The sequence below is a fragment of the Mobula hypostoma genome, chromosome 27 (assembly GCF_963921235.1).
Source record: "Mobula hypostoma chromosome 27, sMobHyp1.1, whole genome shotgun sequence".
NCBI lineage: Eukaryota > Metazoa > Chordata > Chondrichthyes > Myliobatiformes > Myliobatidae > Mobula > Mobula hypostoma.
In genome coordinates, this window is record NC_086123.1 from 32,247,121 (window position 1) to 32,271,900 (window position 24,780).

General features: G+C 39.5%; 1 protein-coding gene across 1 annotated transcript in view; it reads left to right on the forward strand.

The window, feature by feature from the left end:
* Positions 1-24,780, forward strand: part of naa25 (N-alpha-acetyltransferase 25, NatB auxiliary subunit) — a 95,514-nt gene that overhangs the window by 51,946 nt on the left and 18,788 nt on the right. Inside the window, exons 13-22 of the mRNA XM_063034115.1 lie at positions 1,001-1,090; positions 4,511-4,691; positions 5,663-5,762; positions 8,612-8,763; positions 11,301-11,426; positions 13,915-14,158; positions 18,871-18,994; positions 20,431-20,496; positions 21,934-22,031; positions 23,227-23,337. Coding sequence (XP_062890185.1) covers positions 1,001-1,090; positions 4,511-4,691; positions 5,663-5,762; positions 8,612-8,763; positions 11,301-11,426; positions 13,915-14,158; positions 18,871-18,994; positions 20,431-20,496; positions 21,934-22,031; positions 23,227-23,337 — 1,292 coding nt within the window. The remainder of the gene's footprint in view (positions 1-1,000; positions 1,091-4,510; positions 4,692-5,662; positions 5,763-8,611; positions 8,764-11,300; positions 11,427-13,914; positions 14,159-18,870; positions 18,995-20,430; positions 20,497-21,933; positions 22,032-23,226; positions 23,338-24,780) is intronic.

Below are 24,780 nucleotides of genomic sequence, written 5' to 3' on the forward strand. Positions count from 1 at the left end.
TCTGTAGCCTGCAGGTCACCCTTGGGCAAGGTGTAACACCAGCTTAGCCCCCCCGATCAGGGTCACGTGAAGCCATGGGAGCAGGTGGTGGATGGTCATATGAGCAGCTGGTGCATATCACAAGTCCTGGTTATGAGACCACAGACGCCGGGCAGACAATCTCTGAAGAGTATTGATCATGGCGTAGGTCACCCGTTTTGTAAAGACACTACCCGGTAGAAGGTATTTTTACTTCTGTAGAAAAAAATTTGCCAAGAACCATCATGGTCGTGGAAAGACCATGATCACCTGCTTCATACGAAACAGCACGTAATGAACGAATACAAATTGAATTTGGCAGTGGCAGTGACAGTTAAGGAGATGTATTTCCAGAGAACTAATTTGTAAATGATGGGGAAAGCTGCATTATGGGACTTGGGTTATGTAACAGCCCTTTCATATGGATATGACGTACTGAGTGGGTATCTCCTGTGCTGGGATATTCAGTGATCCTGTAGACTGTGTAGCCCCAGAGCAACTGCACAGGATCAAAAAACAAAGTTATGGGAGAAAACTGTAAATTGGCAGCAACTTACCTGCTCCTTAGATAGAATTTCTGGATCTTTTGTGTGTGATTAATGACCCGTGCCTTCTGTCTTGTATTACTTTAAAATTTAGGTATTTGCTTTTGTTATTATTTTTATTCACCATTTGAACTAACAATTGTGGTCAGTCTTGGTTGTGCTGGTTTCAGTTTTAACTGTTGCCTTGAGGCAGACTGCCATCAAATCCTCAGTGCCCCCTCAGAAAAGAATGTGAAAATCAAAAACTAACTGCAGATAGGAAGTCTGAATGCTGAAATACAGATGATACTGAAAATATTCAGAGCTCGTTCAGTACCAGTGGCAAGGGAAACCAGTTAGCCTTTCAAGTGGATGACCTAACTGGCTGAGTGTTTCTGACATTTCTCTCTTTTAATCTCGAATCAATTTAGTTCTTCATCTTTTGTTCTGTTCAATAGGAAAGTTGTGCTTAAAAACAGAATTGCAGTTCTCTGATAATTACTGTCTGTTCGCTGTGCATCTGCTTCTTGACATCTGGAAACAATCAGGTCAGTGACTCTTCTCAGCGTAACCTGCAACCTTATTCGCTGGGAAGGCTTTATGTTCTGAGGGAATTAAAATAGCTCTGTTTTGAATTATCGAGAAATCTTTTTTAAAAATTTCAATCAATGCAATAAATGTACCTTCTAAGAATTTTTCTTCTTGTAAACCTGTAGCTTGGAGCTGTGGTTAATTGCTCTAGTGTATCAACTAGCATCACAGAATTGAAAATAAATCAAAGTTCATCACAGTACAGCTCACTACAGACCCTTCGGCCCACAATTTTGTGCTGACCTTTTAACCTACTTCAAGATCAATTTAACCCTTCTGTCCCACATAACCCTTCATCCATGTGCCTATCTCAGAGCCTCTTAAATGTCCCTAACGTTTCACTGCCTTTTGTACCATTCTAGCTGTATGTTTCACTCACTTACCACTTTCTGTGTAAAAATGTACTTCTGACATCTTCCAGTTACCTTTGCTCCAATCACCATAAAATTATGCCCCCTCAATTTGCCATTGCTGCCCTGGGGGAAAAAAATGCTAGCTGTCCTTTCTATCAATGCCTTTCAGTATCTTGTATACCTCTATCAAGTCACCTCTCATCCTCCTTCAAAACCTTAGCTTGCTCAACATATCTTCTTCAGACTTGCTCTCTGATCCAGGCAGCATCCCAGTAACTCTTCTCTGCACCTTCTCTAAAGTTTCCACATCCTATCTATATTGAGGTAACCAGAACTGAACACAATACTCCAAGCCCAGTCTAACCAGAGTTTTATAGAGCTGTAACTAGTGAGGTCCGTGCGCTGTACACTACCTTAACCACCATATCAACTTCCATGGCAAATTTGATGGATCTATAGACATGAAACCCAAGAGCCCTCTGTTCCTCCACACTGCTAAAGAATCCTGCCATTAACCTTCTACTCTGCCTTCAAATTTTAGGGAGAACCTAAAATGAGGTCAGCACATTTCTCACACCAAGGTTAAATGAAATTGAAGATGTACAGTACTTTTATTATTGGGTGAAAAAAAATTTTAAATATCTTGTCACCTATTATATTTGGCAAGAAAACCAGAAAGGTCAAAGAGTTGGAGTAACAAAAAAAAAGAAACTGATTAACATGAAAGGAGAATGATAAGCTTGGGTACTTGGTATTTGTCTCGACCACTTCCTCTGGCAGCTAGTTCCATATAACCATGTCTCTGTGTGGAAAATCTTACTCTTCTCATCTTAAACCTCTGTTCTCTTTACCCTAGCAAAAAGTGCATTTAAAGTTGCAAACAGGAGGAGGGATAATGGGAACAAAGAGAATGTCCTTAATCGTGCAAAGACTATAATATATCAATATTATTGTAATTTATAGTATATTTTGTGTATTGCACTTTAATCCAGCCACAAAACAACAAATTTCACGACATTTATCAGTGCTAATAAACCTGATGCTGATTCATCACTATGACTGTCATGTGTTGTTACTGCTTTTGGTGTCATTTTAGAGGTCAATATTATGAGTAAACTGTAACTGATCTTTCTAGCGTTCTTGTGTAGCTCCTGAATGATCAATCTTCAACAGAGGTCTCGGCTTCTTCTCTCATGCCATCATCTTAATAAATCCCAAGCCATTCTTCCGTCTCAGTTGCCATCATCACCTTGTACCCATTTCTTTGCCTACGTCTTCATTCAGACTGTGATCTTTTATTTCTATCTTCAGAATGGCTGACCCACCTCTGTCTTTCTTTGGAGTTCATTTTGTGATCTCCTAGAATGGGGAAAAAAGCAATGGGGACAAAGTAACCACTATGCAGAACACCTCCATTCAATTTTCAAGTACAGCCCTAAGCTTGCAGTTGCTTGTCACTTTAATTCTTTATCCCACTCTGACTTTAATCTTTTGGCTCCACTATTCTGTGTAAGCTGAAGTAGTCATCTCTTATCTTCTGACAAAGCAAGCTGCAGCCCTCTGGGCATAACACTAAATTCAACCATTTCAGATAACCAGGAGTTACTGCTTGCATCAGAATTGGCCAGTTCTGATACAAGACAAACTGTAAGATAGTTTCGATTTATTTATTTTTCTTTCTGTCATTTCTGGGTATTTCCAGGATTCTCTTCCATCTCGGGTTCCCACAACTGCTGTTTTGCTGTTCAGTTCCAACATGCTATATATTTCCCCTCTAACTGCCCACCCTCATATGCATCGATTTACAGTAACGTAGACAGAAGCCATAATTAACCAACATTGATTTCCCTCTCAAATGGTACTGAAAGCAGTTGCTTATAACCTTGTCTTTACAATCTCTTTGTGATTAATTCAGAGGTTTGCATCCTGGGTAGTATTACTGTGGGTTATGACCAAAAGAAAAAATGCCTGGAGTTGCTCAGCATTTTTTTAGTGCAAAGGTGTTTATTAGGTGCGTCAAAAATTAAACTTACAAAAATTAGTGAAAAGAAAACTGCCAGTATTTACAAAAAGATATCTACCAGAAAACACAAAATAGCTCCATACTATTCTGGTCCAGTGTGAACTCCTGGCAGTCAGTCAGTCTGTCTGTCTCTCTTGCTCTCTTACTGCGTTGAGTTCCTTTTTATTCAGCACCAGGACATAACTTTGGTAATTAAATCTGTAAACTTAAAACTACATATGAATTAGAATATGCACCCCACAATGTAGTTACAATCATATTACAAAATAAACAGAAGTATATGCCTTAAACACAGAATACAAACAACATGTACACATTTACACATCCCCATTGCTGAAGAAATAGAATATTCCTCTGTGTCTGGCGGGAAAGGCACCATAAAGCTAACTCAAGCATATTAGCTTGGTTTAGGATCAATTATGAGAAAATACTGGGGGAAGACGTTGAAGTGTGTACACTCAGCACAACGACAGCAGAATGACCAGGCAATGTTTGTGGGTGTAAGGAGTATGTTTACTGAGTGCTGTCTGTCACAATGTGCATGGACCACACCATTTATTGGCATCTGACGACAACATCTTTTATAATGTCCAGACCAGAATGGACGTCCTTGCTTTTGGTCTTTGTACAATGCATGGTTATGTACAATTGAACCTCAGAATTTATTTACCCATTAATTTACATGGAAATTCTAAGATACCTTGATTTATGTGCCAGTAATTCATTCTAAACTTCCAATCTCTCAGAATTCAAGGAAATCAGGAAATAAGCCAAAATCTGTACAAGACTACAAATTAATATTTTGAATTGGGGATTGGATATAATGATTTTCTTTTATTATGGGGAAACAAAGTTGGAAAAGGTTTCGTGAAGTAGGTGATTCTATCTGCACTGGTTTAACACAGTTCATCTGACAAAATAAATACACTGGTTTCATTATTAACACACTGAATCTGTCAACAGTTCCTGTTTCATTCCTTTGTGTCCTGGTGTTCCTACAGGTGAAGAAAGACCCTTGTGGCAGTCTCTCGCACTACTGGAGGAAACCCTCTCTAACAGCCCCTCCAGTGCTCAGTTCAAGTTGCTGCTCATTCGAATCTACTGTCTTTTGGGAGCTTTTGAGCCAGTAGTAGACTTGTATACCAGCCTTGATGCCAAGCATGTGCAACATGACACAATTGGGTAGGTATTTATTCAAATTTGCTAGATGGTATGCAAATACTCCCTTAACACAAACTTCTTCCATCCAGCTGACAGATTGTGACTTGTGTTGTGGGGTAGTTGTACTTTTAAAAGAGGAAAGAATAATAGAATCTAAGGACAAACACGATTTTTTTTTGTATTTTAAGAATAACTGATATTGTATAGTACTTGTTTGGGTTCATGTTATCTGCTCATAGCACTAATTTTGATGTACTTTTGGCATCCTGACAACTCAAATGACACCCTAATAACACAAAAGACGTGTCCTTTAGCAAAGCTCCATTAATGTGCAACTCAGCACTTTGGTTTCACGCTAGCAGCTTTTCTAGACTATCAGGTGTCATTATATTAACACTCCAACACATTTATATTTAGTTTTTTATATGTTAAACAGAACAGTAAATTTTCCAGTAAGCCCCAATGGATTTAAAGCGCGTGGAAATCAGAACCAGGTGAATTTCAAGAGGGTATGGGAAAGAAAACCAGGGGTCCTGTGAGTAGAAGAACATGGAAATTAGCATCCAAGGAGCCAGTTGCGTGATCATATGAATTTCTGTACAGATTATTGAATTTTTACTGTATGCACATTCAAGTTCATTAATATTCAACCATATATATGTATACTGCCAAACAAAACCGTGTGCCATCAGAGTACATTGGGTAATTCTGAGCTCAAATACTAAATTACATGAATGAAATCTTGGAATAAGAGATTAATCTTTCTGGATCTATAGAGACTAATTGGTTTATTTTTGCCTTAAATTTGAGGCAACTGAAGCAGTTTTAATTCTATGGTTCTTTTTCGGATCTGAAAGTAGCCATGGCAATTACAGATACTGAAAGTTAACTGCAGTAACCATCGTTTCCTGCTGTGGGTAAAACAGACAACATTTGATGCTGTAGTTTTTTTTTGTTCAGTGTTGGTGTTTGACACTACGTTTGTTTGGCAGGTATTTGCTGACTCGATACGCAGAGCCTTTGGGCCACTTCGCTGCTGCTTCCCAAGCATGTAACTTCACACTCAGGTTTTTCCACTCCAACCAGAAAGATGTAAGTGTGCCAAAAATAGTGAGCTCTCTTGAGTTGTGCATTCTGACAATTATTAGCTTTCTTGTTCTGTTTTCTTTGCAACATCCTATAAATACCGTGCATGTAACAAAACCATTTGCTGTGCATTCAATACTATTTATTTGTAAAATAGTCTTTGTGAATGATTTTTAAGTATACAATGGATTCCAGTTGGGCCATCGGTTAATTGAGGCAGCCACTTATTTGAGATAACTTTTAAAGAACAAAAACCAGTTGGAAGAAATAGCTGGGATTCCCTTCTTTTATTTGGGACACATGCCACTTAATTGGGACAGGAGACTGTTGCCAAATAGTTTCTAACTAACCCCAGACATGTGCACTTGTGTGGCTATTAGACGCGACACCGTGCTTAAGAGCAAACAGTTTTTAAACGACATCCATTGCGTGTGTTTATGTTAAAAAAGCAGTGATTTTTGTCATGGTAGTTGGTGAGAAATAAGTAGTAAGACAATTCAGAACTGATTTGCTCACTACGGTTTCAAGCACTCAGAATTGAAGATGGCAGAAACAGTCAGGAGTGAAAGTGAAACTTGAACAAGTTAGGAACTATGAAGAATTTGAAGGTATCAACGATTATCTGGAATGTTACCTTTGGTCTCACTAGCACTCAGCTCTTAACTGTGGCTTCATGTAGCTGTTTGTATGTGAAAGCAGCCACACCCCATTACACTACGTCAATAGGTGGGTTTAACCAGGTGAGAGTAGCCAGTGGGTCTCATACCCGTGTGAGATATGGACGTGCCTGTCCTAGTGTGCAAAGTCAGCACCGGCAGGCTGGGTGGATGAGATCTACACCAGGAAGGCATTTGTGCAATACTCCGTGGAGAGCAAATGGCATGATGGGGCACAGAAGAAGTCATGGGCATCCTTTGCAACTAAGGAAGACCCCAGTTGTGTCATCTACCCATATTACTGAACCTGGACCTCCAAGGTAAAGAGAATGTAATTCTCAGGGGCATTGGTCTTTCCATTTTAAAAGCTCTCCTGCACAGGTTTCCTGTCATTGGCGGATATAACAGACAACCACCAGCAGTATTGGTAGTGCTCTAACTTTGTTCTGCATTTCACTTAAGTGCATAATTTGTTACTCAGTTAAACAGTAGTTTGTCTTTTATATGCTTTTTAAATTATTCCCGTGAAATTTGGGCTAATTGGGGCAGCCACTTAATTAAGCCAATGTGTACTGGTCCCAATTAACGGGAATCCACTAATTTTTTTTTTAGTTTTTGATTTAATCAGTTGCATTTAGGTTTACTAATGTATTTTTTTTTGGACATAGGCTCCTAATGGTTGTTAGTTGTAATTGGTGTATTAGTCAAGCAGAACAGTATGAGTCCAACCTTTTGAGAAGCTATACTAACCTAATGCATCACAAGATTTTGACGTATTCTTGAAATGTTTTAAGTGCCAGATTCTCTTGGTACAGATGATAAATTGTGGTGAATTACATCGACACCAATGCCTTTAGAAACCTTCCAGCAAGGTCATTCTTTGTTCTTGATACTTTTTCAGAACCTTAGAGAAAAGGTTATTTGGCAAGTTTACACTTTGTAAGAGCACTATCAGCAATATCTTACAAATTTGCTGATGATTTGAGAGTAGATTTTATTCACACAAGGCATATCTGCCTAATTCACCACGCTAGTGGATGACAGAGACTCATCTAGGTCAAAAGCACAGATTTTCAGCATGACAACCACAATATTGTTATCTCACCAGTTTTTGCTGTCACATAGGGAAGATCACTACCAGCGAAAAGAGATTTCAATAGAATGCTGAGATAATCATGCACTCGAAATATCTGGCTGAAGATCATTGCATATTCTTTGGTCTTCAATTTAACTTGTCTGAGCTAATATTACAGATTATTAATTGTTCAGGAATACATTTCTGCTCCTGCTAAAGCAACCTCTTGTATGTGCCTTATTTTGAGCTAGTAAATCTGTCCAAGAACAGTCGCACTTAACATGGTGGTTATGAAACACAATAGATTTTGTTGTCTTGTAGACCATGTGATGGTTACTCCTGCTATCCTCTAATAAACAATGCATCAAGGAATGGGATATTGTTAAGGGAAATGAGAGAGTGGTGATTCTCTCGTGTTAATTCTCTCAATACCAGTCACAGGCTCAGCCAGGTAGATTCAGTGTATGGCCAGGTCAGTTTTTAATGATGCTGTTTAGTCATTTGCTAATCCCCTCTGAAATCTACCACCTAGCAAATTTTCAATGTCCATGTGGAGAAGAAAAAAGCGTTAACATTTCAGATCTGTGATCTTTTATTATAATGGGGAATTGAGTGATTCTTGTCCTGGAGTTAAATAGTATGTAATTTTCCTCCATGAAAAATGGCATGTGTGAATATGCAGCTCAGTAGTGTAGTTGTTAGCACAACGCTTTACAGTACAGGTGACCTGGGTTCAATTCTCGCTACTCCCTGTAAGGAGTTTGTACATTCTTCCCGTGACCACATGGGTTTCCTCTGGGTGCTCTGGCTTCCTTCCACAGTCCAAAGACCTTCCGGTCGGTAGATGAATTGTTCGTTGTAAATTATCCCGTGATTAGGCTCGGATTAAATCAGGGGATTGCTGTGTAGCACAGCTGAAAGAGCCTATTCTGTGCTTATAAATATAACCTGGGTCCTCTAGTGGGACGATCTATCAAGAATCATTGTTTTTCAGAGGAAAATGAGAAAATTATATTATTTGAATAGCTTTACAAAAGAAATTTAAGAAATGGTTTGCTTGCAGGTATGTTGCTTATAGTAAGAGCAGTTTTCTTTTTAAATACTGTGGTTTACTTTACTTTCAGACCTCTGAATATATAATTCAGGCATATAAATATGGTGCTTTTGAGAAGATCCCAGAATTCATTGCCTTTCGGAACAGACTGAACAACTCTCTGCATTTTGCACAAGTCCGTATTGAGCGTATGCTGTTAGACCTCTTCCTCGAAGCAAACATGTATGTGTTATACTGTACCTCACTTTATCAGAAGAACAGAGCTTTTGGTTATTACTAATTGATGTATATGTTTAACAATAATTGATAGCAAAGTTTTAAATCTATGACAAATAGTTACATGAAAAGCAAAAAAATGTGGGAAAATCTGAATCTAAAGCAAAAAGTGCTGGAAATGCTCAGTGGATCAGGCAGCTTTGTTGGAAAGGGGTTATTTTATATCCTGTGACTTGTATATTTAGTGTTTAATGAAACTACTCACTTGCATGTTTGTATATTGTATGAAAACTTACAGCAACATTTTGTACAGTCATGTACTGTGGTTTGACTGCGTGCTGAAGGATGACGTTAAGGTGAAGGTTTCTTGATGTAAGTGCCTTCCATGAGATCAATATGGTCACAGGGTAAAGTAATTTGTTTGGAATTTATTTCTGGTGCTTTGGAATCCAAGTTACTTATTCACAAAGTTTCATTTTGGTAAAATAATTTAAAATTGAGAGAATTTAGAATACCCTTTTCCTTGTTGAGTGTACTTGTCACAACTGACCAGGATTTCCACACTTCTGCACTACTGAGGACTCTTAGCAAAGAAAACCATTCAGATATCATCTTTGTGATGGTTCTAACATGCCCAGATGGAAGGTGAGGTGTTGCTCAAATTTATCCTCATTAGAATAGTGCTGTCACCACAAGCTGATTAATCAAAGTTGGGTTTATTATTAAAGATCTCCAGCACCCAGCGCATGCACTTTTCTCACTGTTACCATCAGGTAGGAGATACAGAAGCCTGAAGGCACACACTCAGCGATTCAGGAACAGCTTTTTTCCCTCTGACATCCAATTCCTAAATGGACTTTGAAACTTTGGGCACTACCACATTTTGTATGTAGTATTTCTGTTTTTGTACATTTTTAAAATAATCTATTCAATATGCGTAATTGATTTACTTGTTTATTATGTTTTATTTTATTTTTCTCTCTCTCTCTGCTAGATTATGTATTGCATTGAACTGCTGCTGCTAACTTAACAAATTTCACGTCACATACCAGTGATAATAAACCTGGTTCTGTTTCTGAATTCTGATTCTAAATGGAGAATTTTAGAGGGAGACAACTAGAAGCTCATTGTTAGCCTTGCAAATTGAACCACTCCATGTGAATTCTGACCTTGCTTTATCGAGGGCAAGAAAGGGTAGGAGTAAAGTTGGGAGAAATAGAGGTGTCAGTGATGTAAAACGGCCTTCTAAAATTGGCCTTGCCTCAATTCATTCCTTGTCTTTCTATATTATTTGACCCAGCTATACTAAATGTATCTGATTTTAGGGTAACTATCTGCATGGTGCTTTTCCTCGTACCTTCCCTGGCTCATTAGTTATAAGAATGATTATTGGTAACTTGACCTTGCTGGATGCTGAAGTGTTTTCTTAAATGCATTTTGAGAATTCTGCACACCCTTTTCATTTTACACTGCTGGCTTTCTGTTCTACCCCTATTAATTTAAATTTTCCCTATATCTTCTCGTCTAGTATCCCTGACTCCTAGCAGCCTGTAACATAATATTAACAATGTGATTTAGCCCTTTCTAGTTCCTTAGTTGAGCTCTAATATGAATGGTAAGGAAAATACTGGAATCAACAAAGAACGCTTAAAATGTACTAAGCAGAGCCTACGTAGATATATGAAAGACCAAACTGGGTCAAGTAAATAAGGGAGAACCAGTGCATCCAGTATATCTGAATTTTAGGAAGGCTGATAAGATTCCACATAAAACATTAGTCAGCAGTGCTGGAGACATGAAACTGGAACATGGGCTGAGAATTGGTTATCTGATAAAGAATACGGTTAAGTGGAACATTTGTACGGTAGAAAGCTATGTCTGAGGTTACTTGGGTATCATCGGTTGGATCTCAGCTTTTCAATATCTGAATCTTTCTGTTTTTTTTTACCACTGAGACTTGTATTTAAATGCAATTCACAATGATGAAATGACTCTCCCCATGCCAGTAATGGCAATCCTTCTAGGGGTTCCCTACATGGGGTACATGGGTGAAAAGGTTGGGAACCCCTGTGGACAAAATGAAATTACTGTTCCATTTGAGCATGGTCTAAAACTGCTCATTAACAGTCGTGGATTATAACTGGGCCAAAACATTGCAGCCATTGGAATTCTAAAACAAAATAAAGACTACTAGAATTACACGGAAGGCTAAGGCGGCATTTGTGGCAGTAGAAAGATTTGATTATTCAGGTTGATGATATTTCATATGGCTGAAGTCCAATTGTGTTATTCCGAGTTTAACAAATTAATGTGAGTGGGCTTGTGAGTATGAATTATATTATAACGAGGCTTCAAAGGATATGGACAAGTTGAGTGTGACAGAAACATGGTAGATGGAATATGAAGAGGGAAAATCTGAGATAATATTGTAGCAGCTTTGTCTTCAGCCACGTATAACAATGCAATGTGGCAGCATGCTGTTTGTTAAAATCCCATGTGTCAGTTTTCTTATTTAATCCCCGTTCTCTCATGTCCTTTTTCAGAACACAAACCCTGGAAGAAAGTATAAAGTCCATGGGTTTATGTCCAGATGAAGATGATATTCCATGGGACAGCCTTCGAGATAACCGGGATCTAACTGTTCTCTTATGCTGGAATCCAAAGGAGAGGTATGTCAGGCTCTTGAAATTGTTCCTATAAAGTGTCCTACTTGTTCTCCCTCTCCCATCAACTGTCAAACTTTTCCTCACCCGCTTCTGCTGACCTGAACTTGCTGCTCATTCTTTTTAACCTGTCCTTCAGATTTACTTGCTTCAGACCAATGACCACATCTCAGTCCTCTCTATGTATTCTTACCAGCTCATAGCCTTGTCCCGCCAATATTTTCTGTAAACTGCCTTGTAAGCACTAGTTAGTTTCCAGGTTTATTCTTCCTCTGAATGCTAGTTCTTGTAGAACCATCAGTTATCTGCATCACTCTGCGATTTAAAAAAAAATGCAGTCTTACATCCTCATGCTGCAAATCTGAAGATCCAGAACAGCAATAGGTACATTTAATATCTGAGAAATATGTACAGTATACATCCTGAAATTCTTTTTCTTCACAAACATCTGCAAAAACAGAAGAGTGCCCCAAAAAATGAATGATAGTTAAAACGTTAGAACCCCAAAGCCCCCTCCCCAGCTCCCCACTCCCACACACACATATAAAATGTTAAAGGAACTCAGTGGGTCCTGATGAAGGATCTTGACCTCCAAAACAATGCCTCTTTTTATTCCTTTCCATAGCTGCTGTGTGTGTTCCTCAAGCTGCAGCTTTAATAATACAACTGGTTCAACTTTCTACTACTGTCCTTGGCTTGGCTGCTTCTGTCTCCAGAGCAAGGCCAATTTGTGACAAAAGGTTACCTTTACAGGTGTCTGCTTAAACGTCTTCCAGCATAATGTCCATTTCTTCCTTAATAGTAAATCTGATGAAATAATCATCTTTTTCTAATTTAAAATTTGTCATTTCAGTTTGCCTCCACCACTTTGCTCAGCTGCAAGCTCCACCAGTGCATAACTGTAAGCTACTTTCTCAACTCTCAAAGCCATCAATAAACTTTGCTTCTACCACATCTTCTCTCACCACCTAAAACAAAATAACACCACCACCCTTCTATCACTCTCATCTTCACACACTGATCAGATACTTGGCTTATTCACTTCCTTTGACTGACTTATTTGCCTGTCGGTCTCTTTTTATTGCCATTGGGATCCAATTCACTGATGAAGTGACTCCTCTCATGCCAGTGATAATGATCTTTTCTTATAAATTAAATTTGAATAATCAGTGTTCCTTATCCTATTGAATGTGATTCAAAGCTAAATAGTAACTGTCGTGGATTGTAACTACACTAAAATTCTGCTGGCACTGCAATTCTAAAACAAAAGTCTTAGAGCAATACAAGACATATACAGGCCATTCAGTCCATCTAGTTCATGCTGACCATGGTGTCCACTCAGCTGATCCTGATCTTCTAAATTCAGCCATATCCCTCCAAGTCAGGGGTTCCCAACCCTTTTTTTTAATGCCTTGGAGTCTTGTCATTAACTGAGGGGTCCCTGGTCCCCAGTCCCCAGGTTGGGAACACCTGCTTCAAGGCTTGCCCCTCCATGGACCTATCAAGTTCTTGTTAAAAAAAATCCTATTGTTTTTAATCTCATCCACTTACTCTGGCATCTGATTCCATATCTCTGCATGATAAAGTTGCTCCTTAGGTCCCTTTTAAATCTGTATCCTCTCACCACTAATCTGTGCCCCTTAGTTTTGGTCTCTCCTACTCTGGGGGGGGGGGAAGGGGGAATGATTGTTGCTATCCACCTTATCTATGCCTCTCAGAATATTAAACATTTCTTTGTTCACCACACATTCTCCTACATTACAAAGAATGAAGACCCAGCCTGGCCAACCTGTCCCTTTGACTCAGGCCTTATCGTCATGGCAACATCCTCGTAAATCTTCTTCCAGTTTAACCATATCTTCACTATTATAGTGTGTCCAAAACTGTACGTGGTATTCCACGTGTAGCCTCACCAGCGACTTGTACAACTCGAAATACATCGCAGGTCAAGGTAGCATTCGTTCAAAGTTCAATGTAAATTTATTATCTTAAGTATGTAAATTTCACCGTAAACATTTGATATTCATTTTCTTATGGGCATACTCAGTAAATCCAAGAACCAAAATAGGATCACTAAAAAACCACACCCAACAGGGTAGACAAACAACTAGTGTGCAAAAGACTGTGCAAATACAAAAGAAAAAAATTAATAAATATGGGGAACATGAGATCAAGAGTGAAGTCATCTCCACTGGTCCAAGAGCCTGATGGCTGAGGCAAAATAACGGAGGCTCAAGTCCCCTGGCGCCTGCACCATCCTAAAATTTACTTTATTAATAAAAGTTAATTATTTATGTTCATGATCATTCACTGTGACTGATGTGATGAAAGATTATTGACAAGAACTGTAATTAGTCATCAATTTAGTAAAACTACAGTGTGGCTAATCTGTGTATTCTGCTATTCAATACTTGTAAATTGCTGAGTGAAATCTACTTCATATATTCTTACAAATTAAATTTCAATGTAACTTTTCCCCCCCAAACTGTGAAAGTGAATTGTCTGATGGTCAAAGGAAGAATTCTATGAAAGAAGAGAGAACGTGGCTTCAGATTCGTTCATTAACGCTACGCTTGGTCTGTGCACTCGCTGCCATCAGCCACACAGTTGAGCCGAAGAATTCCAAAAAAACAACTGAGAATGGTGTTACTTCAAAAATTGACACGCTACGTTCTTTACTTCAACAGCTTGAATGCATAGTGCAGACTGAGAAGAAAAGAGACAAACAAATTGTTCAGGTAGAATTCTTAACAAGAAATATAATTTGGTTGGAAGTGCAATGTACAGTATGTTGCTAAGATATTACAATAGTTAGAGCTTAGCAACAAATTTTCTATTCATACCTATTCCGGTTGGTCTTGTACTTCCTCCCTTCAACTTTATCAGTTTTCCCAGGCGGAGTTGACAAAAAGCACTTTACAATGACTTGCAGAGCAGAAGAATCACATGGTCAGTCCCCAGTGTGTTGTTAACATTTGACCCGAACCACCCAGGGAAAATGTGAGAAAACGGTGGTGTTCTTTCTTTTGATACATACTTTGTTCTGGCAGGATTGGCCAGCAGTTGAATAAGTTGCCAACAAGAAGAGTGCTGGAAGAGTGGAAAGCATTGATCTGTTGTGATGTAATCCAATATCTGCCACAGCAACCATCGTCAAAGCACATTTCCCTTTTAGCGTTTGCTGCTCAGAAAACAGTGAGATGTTAGGTAGCACCAGCCAGACTTAATATACGAATTATAGTATATTATAGTACATACATACTGTTGAAGACTTTGAACAACGGGTGTGAATTGGGATGATATTTTTGCAGGGAAATGTACTATGGACATGTGGTCGATGTTTAGAGATCTCTTGCAGGATGTTAGGGATAAATTTGTCCCGGTGAGGAAGATAAAGAATGGTAGGGTGAAGGAACCATGGGTGACAAGTGAGATGGAAAATCTAGTCAGGTGGGAGAAGGCAGCATACATGAGGTTTAGGAAGCAAGGATCAGATGGGTCTATTGAGGAATATAGGGAAGCAAGAAAGGAGCTTCAGAAGGGGCTGAGAAGAGCAAGAAGGGGGCATGAGAAGGCCTTGGCGAGTAGGGTAAAGGAAAACTGCAAGGCATTCTTCAATTATGTGAAGAGAAAGAAGGATGACAGGAGTGAAGGTAGGGCCGATTAGAGATAAAGGTGGGAAGATGTGCCTGGAGGCTGTGGAAGTGAGCGAGGTCCTCAATGAATATTTCTCTTCAGTATTCACCAATGAGAGGGAACTTGATGATGGTGAGGACAATATGAGTGAGGTTGATGTTCTGGAGCATGTTGATATTAAGGGAGAGGAGGTGTTGGAGTTGTTAAAATACATTAGGACGGATAAGTCCCCGGGGCCTGACGGAATGTTCCCCAGGCTGCTCCACGAGGCGAAGGAAGAGATTGCTGAGCCTCTGGCTAGGATCTTTATGTCCTCGTTGTCCACGGGAATGGTACCGGAGGATTGGAGGGAGGCGAATGTTGTCCCCTTGTTCGAAAAAGGTAGTAGGGATAGTCCGGGTAATTATAGACCAGTGAGCCTTACGTCTGTGGTGGGAAAGCTGTTGGAAAAGATTCTTAGAGATAGGGTCTGTGGGCATTTAGAGAATCGTGGTCTGATCAGGGACAGTCAGCATGGCTTTGTGAAGGGCAGATGGTGTCTAACAAGCCTGATAGAGTTCTTTGAGGAGGTGACCAGGCATATAGATGAGGGTAGTGCAGTGGATGTGATCTATATGGATTTGAGTAAGGCATTTGACAAGGTTCCACATGGTAGGCTTATTCAGAAAGTCAGAAAGCATGGTATCCAGGGAAGTTTGGCCAGGTGGATTCAGAATTGGCTTGCCTGGAGAAGACTGAGTGTTATGCTGGAGGGAGTACATTCAGATTGGAGGATTGTGAGTAGTGGTGTCCCACAAGGATCTGTTCTGGAACCTCTACTTTTTGTGATTTTTATTAACGACCTAGATATGGGGTAGAAGAGTGGGTTGGCAAGTTTGCAGACGACACAAAGGTTGGTGGTGTTGTAGGTAGTGTAGAGGATTGTCGAAGATTGCAGAAAGACATTGATAGGAATGAGAAGTGGGCTGAGAAGTGGCAGATGGAGTTCATCCTGGAGAAGTGTGAGGTGGTACACTTCTGGAAGGACAAACTCCAAGACAGAGTACAAAGTAAATGGCAGGATACTTGGTAGTGTGGAGGAGCAGAGGGATCTGGGGGTACATGTCCACAGATCCCTGAAAGTTGTCTCTCAGGTGGATAGGGTAGTTAAGAAAGCTTATGGGATGTTAGCTTTCGTAAGTCGAGGGATAGAGTTAAGAGTCGCGATGTAATGATGCAGCTCTATAAAACTCTGGTTAGGCCACACTTTTACTACTTTGTCCAGTTCTGGTCGCCTCACTATAGGAAGGATGTGGAAGCATTGGAAAGGGTACAGAGGAGATTTACCAGGATGCTGCCTGGTTTAGAGGGTATGCATTATGATCAGAGATTAAGGGAGCTAGGGCTTTACTCTTTGGAGAGAAGGAGGACAAGAGTAGACATGATAGAGGTGTACAAGATAATAAGAGGAATAGATAGAGCGGATAGCCAGCACCTCTTCCCCAGGGCACCACTGCTTAATAGAAGAGGACATGGCTTTAAGGTAAGGGGTGGGAAGTTCAAGGGGGATATTAGAGGAAGGTTTTTTACTCAGTGGTTGGTGCGTGGAATGCACTGCCTGAGTCAATGGTGGAGACAGATACACTAGTGAAGTTTAAGAGACTATTAGACAGGTATATGGAGGAATTTAAGTTGGGGGCTTATATGGGAGGCAGGGTTTGAGGGTCAGCACAGCATTGTGGGCCGAAGGGCCTGTACTGTGCTGTAATATTCTATGTTTTATTAGCTTGAAGCTTCTGTCACTTGCTTAACTGCTGGCTCAAGTTTTCAAGCTCTTATGAATCCTTTCTCCAGTCCTTTAATAACAGAAGCGGGAAGAGGGCAGCAGGAGTTTCTAGCTACAGTTGGAGTCAGAAGTTTACATACACCTTAGCCAAATACATTTAAACTCAGTTTTTCACAATTCCTGACATTTAATCTTAGAAAACATTCCCTGTCTTAGGTCAGTTAGGATCACTACTTTATTTTAAGAGTGTGAAATGTCAGAATAATAGTAGGGAGAATGATTTATTTCAGCTTTTATTTCTTTCATCAGCTTCCCAGTGGGTCAGAAGTTTTACATACACTTGTTTAACTTGGGTGAAAAGTTTTGGGTAGCCTTCCACAAGCTTCTCACAGTAAGTTGCTGGAATTTTGTTCCATTCCTCCAGACAGAACTGGTGTAACTGAGTCAGGTTTATAGGCCTCCTTCCTCGCACACGCTTTTTCAGTTCTGCCCACAAATTTTCTATCAGATTGAGGTCAGAAAATGATGTCAAGTCTGGTTCATCCTTGGGAGCAATTTCCAAAGGCCTGAAGGTACCACGTTCATCTGTACAAACAACAGTACGCAAGTATAAACACCACGGAACCATGCAGCCATCATACCGCTCAGGAAGGAGAGACATTCGGTCTCCTAGAGATTAACCTACTTTGGCACGAAAAGTGCAAATCATCCCAGAACAACAGCAAAGGACCTTGTGAAGATGCTGGAGGAAACAGGTAGACAAGTCTCTATATCCACAGTAAAACGAGTCCTATATCGACGTAACCTCAAAGGCTGCTCAGCAAGGAAGAAGCCACTGCTCCAAAACTGCGATAAAAAAGCCAGACTACAGTTTGCAAGTGCACACGGTGACAAAGATCTTACTTTTTGGAGAAATGTCCCCTGGTCTAATGAAATAAAAATTGAACTGTATGGTCGTAATGACCATTGTTATGTTTGGAGGAAAAAGGGTGAGGCTTGCAAGCCGAAGAACACCACCCAAACGTGAAGCATGGGGGTGGCAGCATCATGTTGTAGGGGTGCTTTGCTGCAGGAGGGACTGGTGCACTTCACAAAATAGACGGCATCATGTGGAAGGAAAATTATGTGGATATATTGAAGCAACATCTCAAGGCATCAGCCAGGAAGTTAAAGCTTAGTCACAAATGAGACTTCCAAATGGACAATGACCCCAAGCATACCTCCAAAGATTGGCAAAATTGCTTAAGGACAACAAAGTCAAGGTATTGGAGTGGCCATCACAAAGCCCTGACTTCAATCTGATAGAAAATTTGTGGGCAGAACTGAAAAAGCGTGTGCGAGCAAGGAGGCCTACAAACCTGACTCAGTTACACCAGTTCTGTCTGGAGAAATGGAACAAAATTCCAGCAACTTACTGTGAGAAGCTTGTGGAAGGCAACCCAAAACATTTGACCCAAGTTAAACAATTTTAAAGGCAATGCTACCAAACACTAACAAAGTGTATGTAAACTTCTGACCCACTGGGAAAGTGATGAAAGAAATAAAAGCTGAAATAAATCATTCTCTTTACTATTATTCTGACATTTCACATTCTTAAAATAAAGTAGTGATCACAACTGACCTAAGACGGAATGTTTTCTAGGATTAAATGTCAGGAATTGTGAAAAACTGAGTTTACATGTATTTGGCTAAGGTGTATGTAAACTTCTGACTTCAACTGTATCAAGGTGTTTTAGTTGGAATATAGCTTGTGAGTTAGGTTTTTAACCAAATATTTAAACAGTAGCACAAGCAGTTAGTTTTTATATTTTGTAACTTCAAAATTACTGTAAGTGAGGCGCGCATGTATCACATGGTAGCGGGATGAGGCATGCAATAACATTTTTACATAGAACTCATAATTAAACAAGAATACTTGATCAAGATTTTATACACACGCACTCAAATATCATTGAAATATTAAATATACAACAGCTATATGTTAAGTTTGCTTTTGATTGTGCCTGAATAATACGCAGTAACCTAAGTTCCATACTTTGTTCTGTACAGTTTCTGGTCCAGGGGCCACCCCCTACACGTATGATGACCTACCTGGAAAGCAGTAGTTGTTGGTGTCAAATTAATGCTTTTCACCTGGTTATTGATGTTTACGAGTTGGATGTCAGTGGATTAGGTAAGTCTCTGAGCTACTATGAAATGCAGGAAACTGCTGTTCTATGAAATAATTCAAATGCAAAGAAGCTGTAGATTTTTAAGTTTGATGTCAATAAAATGTGTTTTCCCTTCTTAGCTACCATGGGTGTTGTGGGGCGGGGTGTGCAGGGAGGGGGGGGTCGAGAGATTTGCTGCTGCTTGTGCGAAGGGAGGGGAGGATGGTGGGCATTTGTGCTTCATTGTTTCTATCATTCATTCTCTGGGGTTTCTTGTTTGGTGGATGTCTCTGAAGAGTACGAAGTTCAGATTGAATACTATATACATATTCTGATATTAAATGAACCTTTGAACCTTTAAACAATAAATAAATGCAAATTCTTATCTGTTTCATTCAGATTTGACAAATCAAGTTTTTACTCTATTTGATTTCTCAAACTGCTCAGTTGATAAATGCATAGACTACTTTAGAACTACACCACAAACATTAGATTTCAATACCCATGTGCCCCAGTTGACCTTCTGGAAATACATGCATTCCCTTCACTTTAGGTAGCATTTGCATTCTAAGTAAGCACAACCAATTATGGCTTGGAAAGCCGAAAGCTGGGGGAAAGTTAGAGACAGTGTATGACTGTATCATATTAGCCTCAATCCCAAGAGAATAAATATAGTTAAGTAATGCTAAATACCGAATATGAAGCCTGTAGCAAGAAACAATTGCCTGGCATTAAATAAGTTTCCTGTAAAGATTTTCCTATTCAAAAATAACCCTTGGGTATGTGGAATTAAAATTTCTTAAATTATGTGTGTCCTGTAGTATGAATGAAAATGTAGTGACATTTAACACAGAAATCTGTGTGTGTAGAAATAGGCTGTGCACATAAAGTCTACTATGTAAAAATAGAGATATCAAAGTTATCAAGTGGTTGGCTTGGTCTGGTTGGCCAAAGGGTCTCTCCTAACCTACATTGTCCTATGTTCAAATGTCTCATGTGCATTGATCTATTTTGCTTTTATACTAGTTCTCTGAAATAGCTCGCGAAAATGACCTACTAGGACAGCTAGGTAATAAAGATAATAAAGATTGTCTCCTAACAAAGTGACAATCACAGATAAGGTCAAGCGCATCTATGCCTGATAGCAAATGCACCAACATCCAGAAATTATTAGTAACTGCTTGCCAATATTTCTGAGATGCTCTGTGATTCCTATTGATTTGACAAGTGTCTGAATTTTACATCTCAGTTACCCAAGGAGACATTGAAAGTGTTCCTTCTACACTTTGTACTCTTCTAAATTAACATGTGTTTACTATTTTACACACTTTATTTAATCTTGACAGAGGATATTTAGTCAACTTTGTAAAACCAGTTGTTCAGAATTGATTATAGATTTGGAATATATCTTAATACGCCATGCGTTAATTTCTCTCCTTTTTTATTTAATTTCTTGCAGAAGAAACACCAGATGTCCAGAGTCGGTTAGCAGATGATTTTAAGTTGTTATTGGGGCAATTGCAAGGTAATGTTAGCATTCTGCAAATGTTTGTTGCTTTATCGTTGCTGTTTCATTGTATGCTAAATACATTTATTTGCTCTACATTTAGTTCTTGCCAAGTGCCTTGCAGTTTTATGTTTTGCAGTAAGTATTTATTTCAATCATATCGAACAGCTGCTTTGACGTTACTTAATCTGCACCATGACAGCTTCAGTCACCCAGTCAGACTCAACATCTTTGTTTCCTTTCTGGCAATGTTGTCTTTGAGAAACAGAGGTCAGGAAGATGACACTAATTCTAACAATAGATCTATTTAAATCTGCATTCTCTTGGTGGAATATTTCAGTAACACAGCCAGATAGATTCTCAAGAAAAGATTGAACTGGCCACACTAGGTGAAATGAGTAACATGGACTTCACATTTATTTGCACTCATTCTTTCTGGTATGCCAATTGAAAGTGAGGCTTCTTTTAAATCCCTTTGTTGTTGTGAGTGACCGTCACATGGCTTTTTTGATGAGTAGGGCTTACAATGAGACCACACTTCGTTGAGATATATTGCAGCCCCAGTGTGTGAAATGGGATAGATTGGGAACAGATCCAGCAAGTCAAAATTGGGTATCTTTGAGCAGTTGGTCCCAATTGCGACAGTAAAAGAGTATTGCTGTCTTTAAGTCTTTAACCTCATGGTCTAACATTCTACTCCATTTTGAGTACCATGTACTGGATAACTAACTCTTAATTTAATGAGTGTAAGACATGGTTAAGAGCAATACCTTCAGTAACAGACAATAAGATATCAACCTGCTAAAGCTGCAGTACAGTGTTGCATGCATGCTAAACATAAAGGCAATATGATATAGACCAGTGGTCCCCAACCTCCAGGCCGCGGACCGATACATTGCTGCGAAGCATGCAGGGGTGCAGCGGTGGCCGGAATGCACCCAGCACATCTTTAAGAAAAAAGCCGAAATAAACAAGCTAATTAATTAGGTGCCGCCCGGCACGTAAATGTGGTCCCAGATCAGAGGCGATTGCCAATTGCTGCATTCTTCGCGGCAGTGTGTCAGTCCGCCGCCTGGAAGTTGGGGACCACTGATATAGACAAAACTAAAAGGTGTCGGCAGCAGTTGGGTTTGGTCGAACTCTGTTATTCTCTCAATCCATTGATAAATGGTGGACATCAATTAACAGGGTGAGAAATTTTAATAAGCAATCCCATCCCTCAGATTTGTGTGGTGGGGTGGAAATGTGTCTCTACTAAAGGTGCTCCTTCCCTCCACTAACCTGCAGATCACCCTTGGGCAAGGACTAAGTGTTGGCAGTACTTGGGGGGAAAAGTCCACGATCATTTAAACTAGCTAATCTGAAATAGTGAAGTAAATGTGAAACAGGGGAGTAAAGAGTCCATTGTATGTGAAGGACATTTGTAGTTTGATGTTCTTTTTTTCCCCTCTGCAGAATTATTCAATAAATGCAAAGGCAGTTTGTTGGAAGTTAAAGAAACAAATTGTACAACAAGGCCAGAACTTTTAGAAAACCTTGTCTTTTTAGTTGAGGTAAGTGTTCTCAAAATTACTGATCTTTTTATTGCATGTTTTTTTTCTGGCTGGAAATAATGAAACTTATAATCCTGGGCTCATCTTATATTTTGGGGGCACTGAAGTGGTTAAATGAAAAATTTATTTTCAACTATTCATTACTCTGGTACTTCCAAAGGCACTGGCTTTTAATTTTGTCTCTGGTGAATTTCATACCCTTATCGGCAATGTTGAATATTCTGCCCTCAAACATCTGAGCTAATGCATGTCATAACCAATGGTGTGCCATTCGTCAACATCCAGTGTTTGCTACACCACTGAATTAAAAGCAGTTTATTTCCTCACTAATTATGATGCTGTATTTTATTTAACAAATATGCCTAGTATTTCTTTCTGGTTTTAAAAAAATAGCACTTCCTTCAGTAACTGTGCCATCATTGACTAGTTAAGACATTAAATACTATTGTGAATTACTTACTGCCCTTATGTCACAGGCATTCAGGGTAGCAATGAAGGTGTTTTAAGGATTCTTTGTTGCTGTTTCCATAACAATTTTGTTTTACCAGTCAGAATTGTTGGCCCTGAGCTGAACCTCTGAACCTGGAAGGCCGATGGACCACCCTTAGTCTGGCCTCTACCCTTTAACCTGTTTGGCCTGGGTGACTCTACCAGGAGCCAAAGCATAATGCTCTGACTCCAACCTACGTAGCTCTCTGGGTCATTGATGCACACAAGCGTACAAACCATGACGAGGTTGTGGCCCTCTTGGAGAACTATCGTGAATGTCAGCCACTTTTTGCTGTCAGAATCTTTCCCCATGTCACTTCCTTAGTGATGTTTGGGCACCATGGTTGCAGATACTTGGCATTATAGATTGGGGATAGGTTCGGACCCTGGGCATCAGGCTCTAAATTCAAGAGTCAGGGAGAGGGTGCTAATTGAATTGACCCTGAAGAATTTTCACCTTTTTTCCTAAAATAATCCCTGTATTTCTGATACTTCTGTGCAGTTTGTATAAACCTCTATTGCATTCTCAACTCATTGCAAATTTGTCATACTTCTCTTGGGATTTTGTTGTGTACATGCATTTCAACTAGTATGGTCTCTTAGGAGAACGATGTCTCCCATATGTGTCAGTTAACTGTAGTATTCCTGTCAAACGTGTGTGTTCAGGAGACCTTGACTAATGTAGAATCTGTTTCTGTCATCTCAGACTGTCTGCATAATCCTGTGGGTATCTTATTACTGTGGTAATGTCCTACGGCCGCTTAAATCCAGTTTACAGAAGAAAAAGAAGAAGAAAAAGGAAATCAATTTTACGATGGTAAGTGATTTTCAAAAGTGATTTTGAGAATGAAAAACTGATCTAAGTGTTACCCTAATAGTACAAGTCTCATCCCCCGACTGCGCGCAATTAGTTTACAGGCACGGTAATTCATTGTAATTCCACTGTTTTAAATTTAGCAAGTGCATCTGTGGTCAAGATTATTCCCCTAAATCCACCAGAGGGCAGCTGCTACCAGATTTAATTGCTAATAGTCATATTTTAACAAGTGTGCAAAATTAACAAAACTTCTGTGTTTTAATTTGTTCAGTAGTTTTTTTTCCCCTGAATTTGCATTATGTCAATGTGAATTATTACAAGTATTTACTAATTATTAAATTTGGGCCAGGTTACTCAAGGAATCTTGTGCCCATATGGTAGTGTAGCTGATGGTACATTAAGCATGGAGTAAGCATGTTCTCCCCATAACTGCTCAGGTTTCCTTCTGGTGTTCTAGTTTCCTTGTTGATGCTTAGGATGTACTGGTTAGTAGTTGAGTTTGACAACTGTAAATTGCTCCCGGTGTGGTTGGATGACAAGTGCGAGGAGTTGATGAGAAGACAAAGAAAAATTGGGCTTAGTGTAGGTGGGTGCTTCTTGGTCAGCATGGATGTGATGGACTGAATGGCCTGTTTCCCTGCTGCATGTAACCATAAATAAGAATTTGAAGCATCAGATTGTCGTACCCTGAAACAACGTGTGCTGCTTTTTCGTAAACGTGATACATTTATGAGAAGGGATGGCACGGTAACGCTTCACAGTACAGGCCACCCAGTTTCAATTCCCACTGCTGCCTGTAAGGAGTTTGTACATTCGCCTCGTGACTGCGTACGTCTTCTCCGAGTGCTCCGGTTTCCTCCCACGTTCCATTTGGCAGGTTAATTGGTCATTGTAAGTTGTCCCATGATTAGGCTAGGATTAAATTGGGGGTTGCTGGGTATTGTGGCTTGAAGGGCTGGAAGGGCCCATTCTGCGCTGTAATAAATATTTATTCTGTCTTCAGTATCATCTCATTTAAAGTATGTCTCAGTATCTTTTGGCCAGTTTCTCATTCCACCAGTCAGCTAGCTTAAACTCTGCTGCAGTTTTTGTACTGGCTCCTTTCTGACCACATTTTAAACCTACATCGTGCTACGTTTGCAACCCTTAGGTAATTATTCTCAGTTAGCTGGAGGGTATTTAATATACTGGGTCAACTGTTAATGACATGGAAATTAGGAGAGGATGAAAAGTTATTCATAAGCAGTCACAGTACAAAACACATCAGAATCTGACAGGAAATCCTATGAAGCACCATTTGATGATAACTGTTGACACAGGTATCCTGAAACCTGTAGGAGAATTTTTTTTTGGAAAGATAGCATACCATTTTGTGTTGGAAAAATAAAATTTTTATAATCCGAAATGTATTTCAGTATCATTTTTAGAAGCTTTTGATCCAAA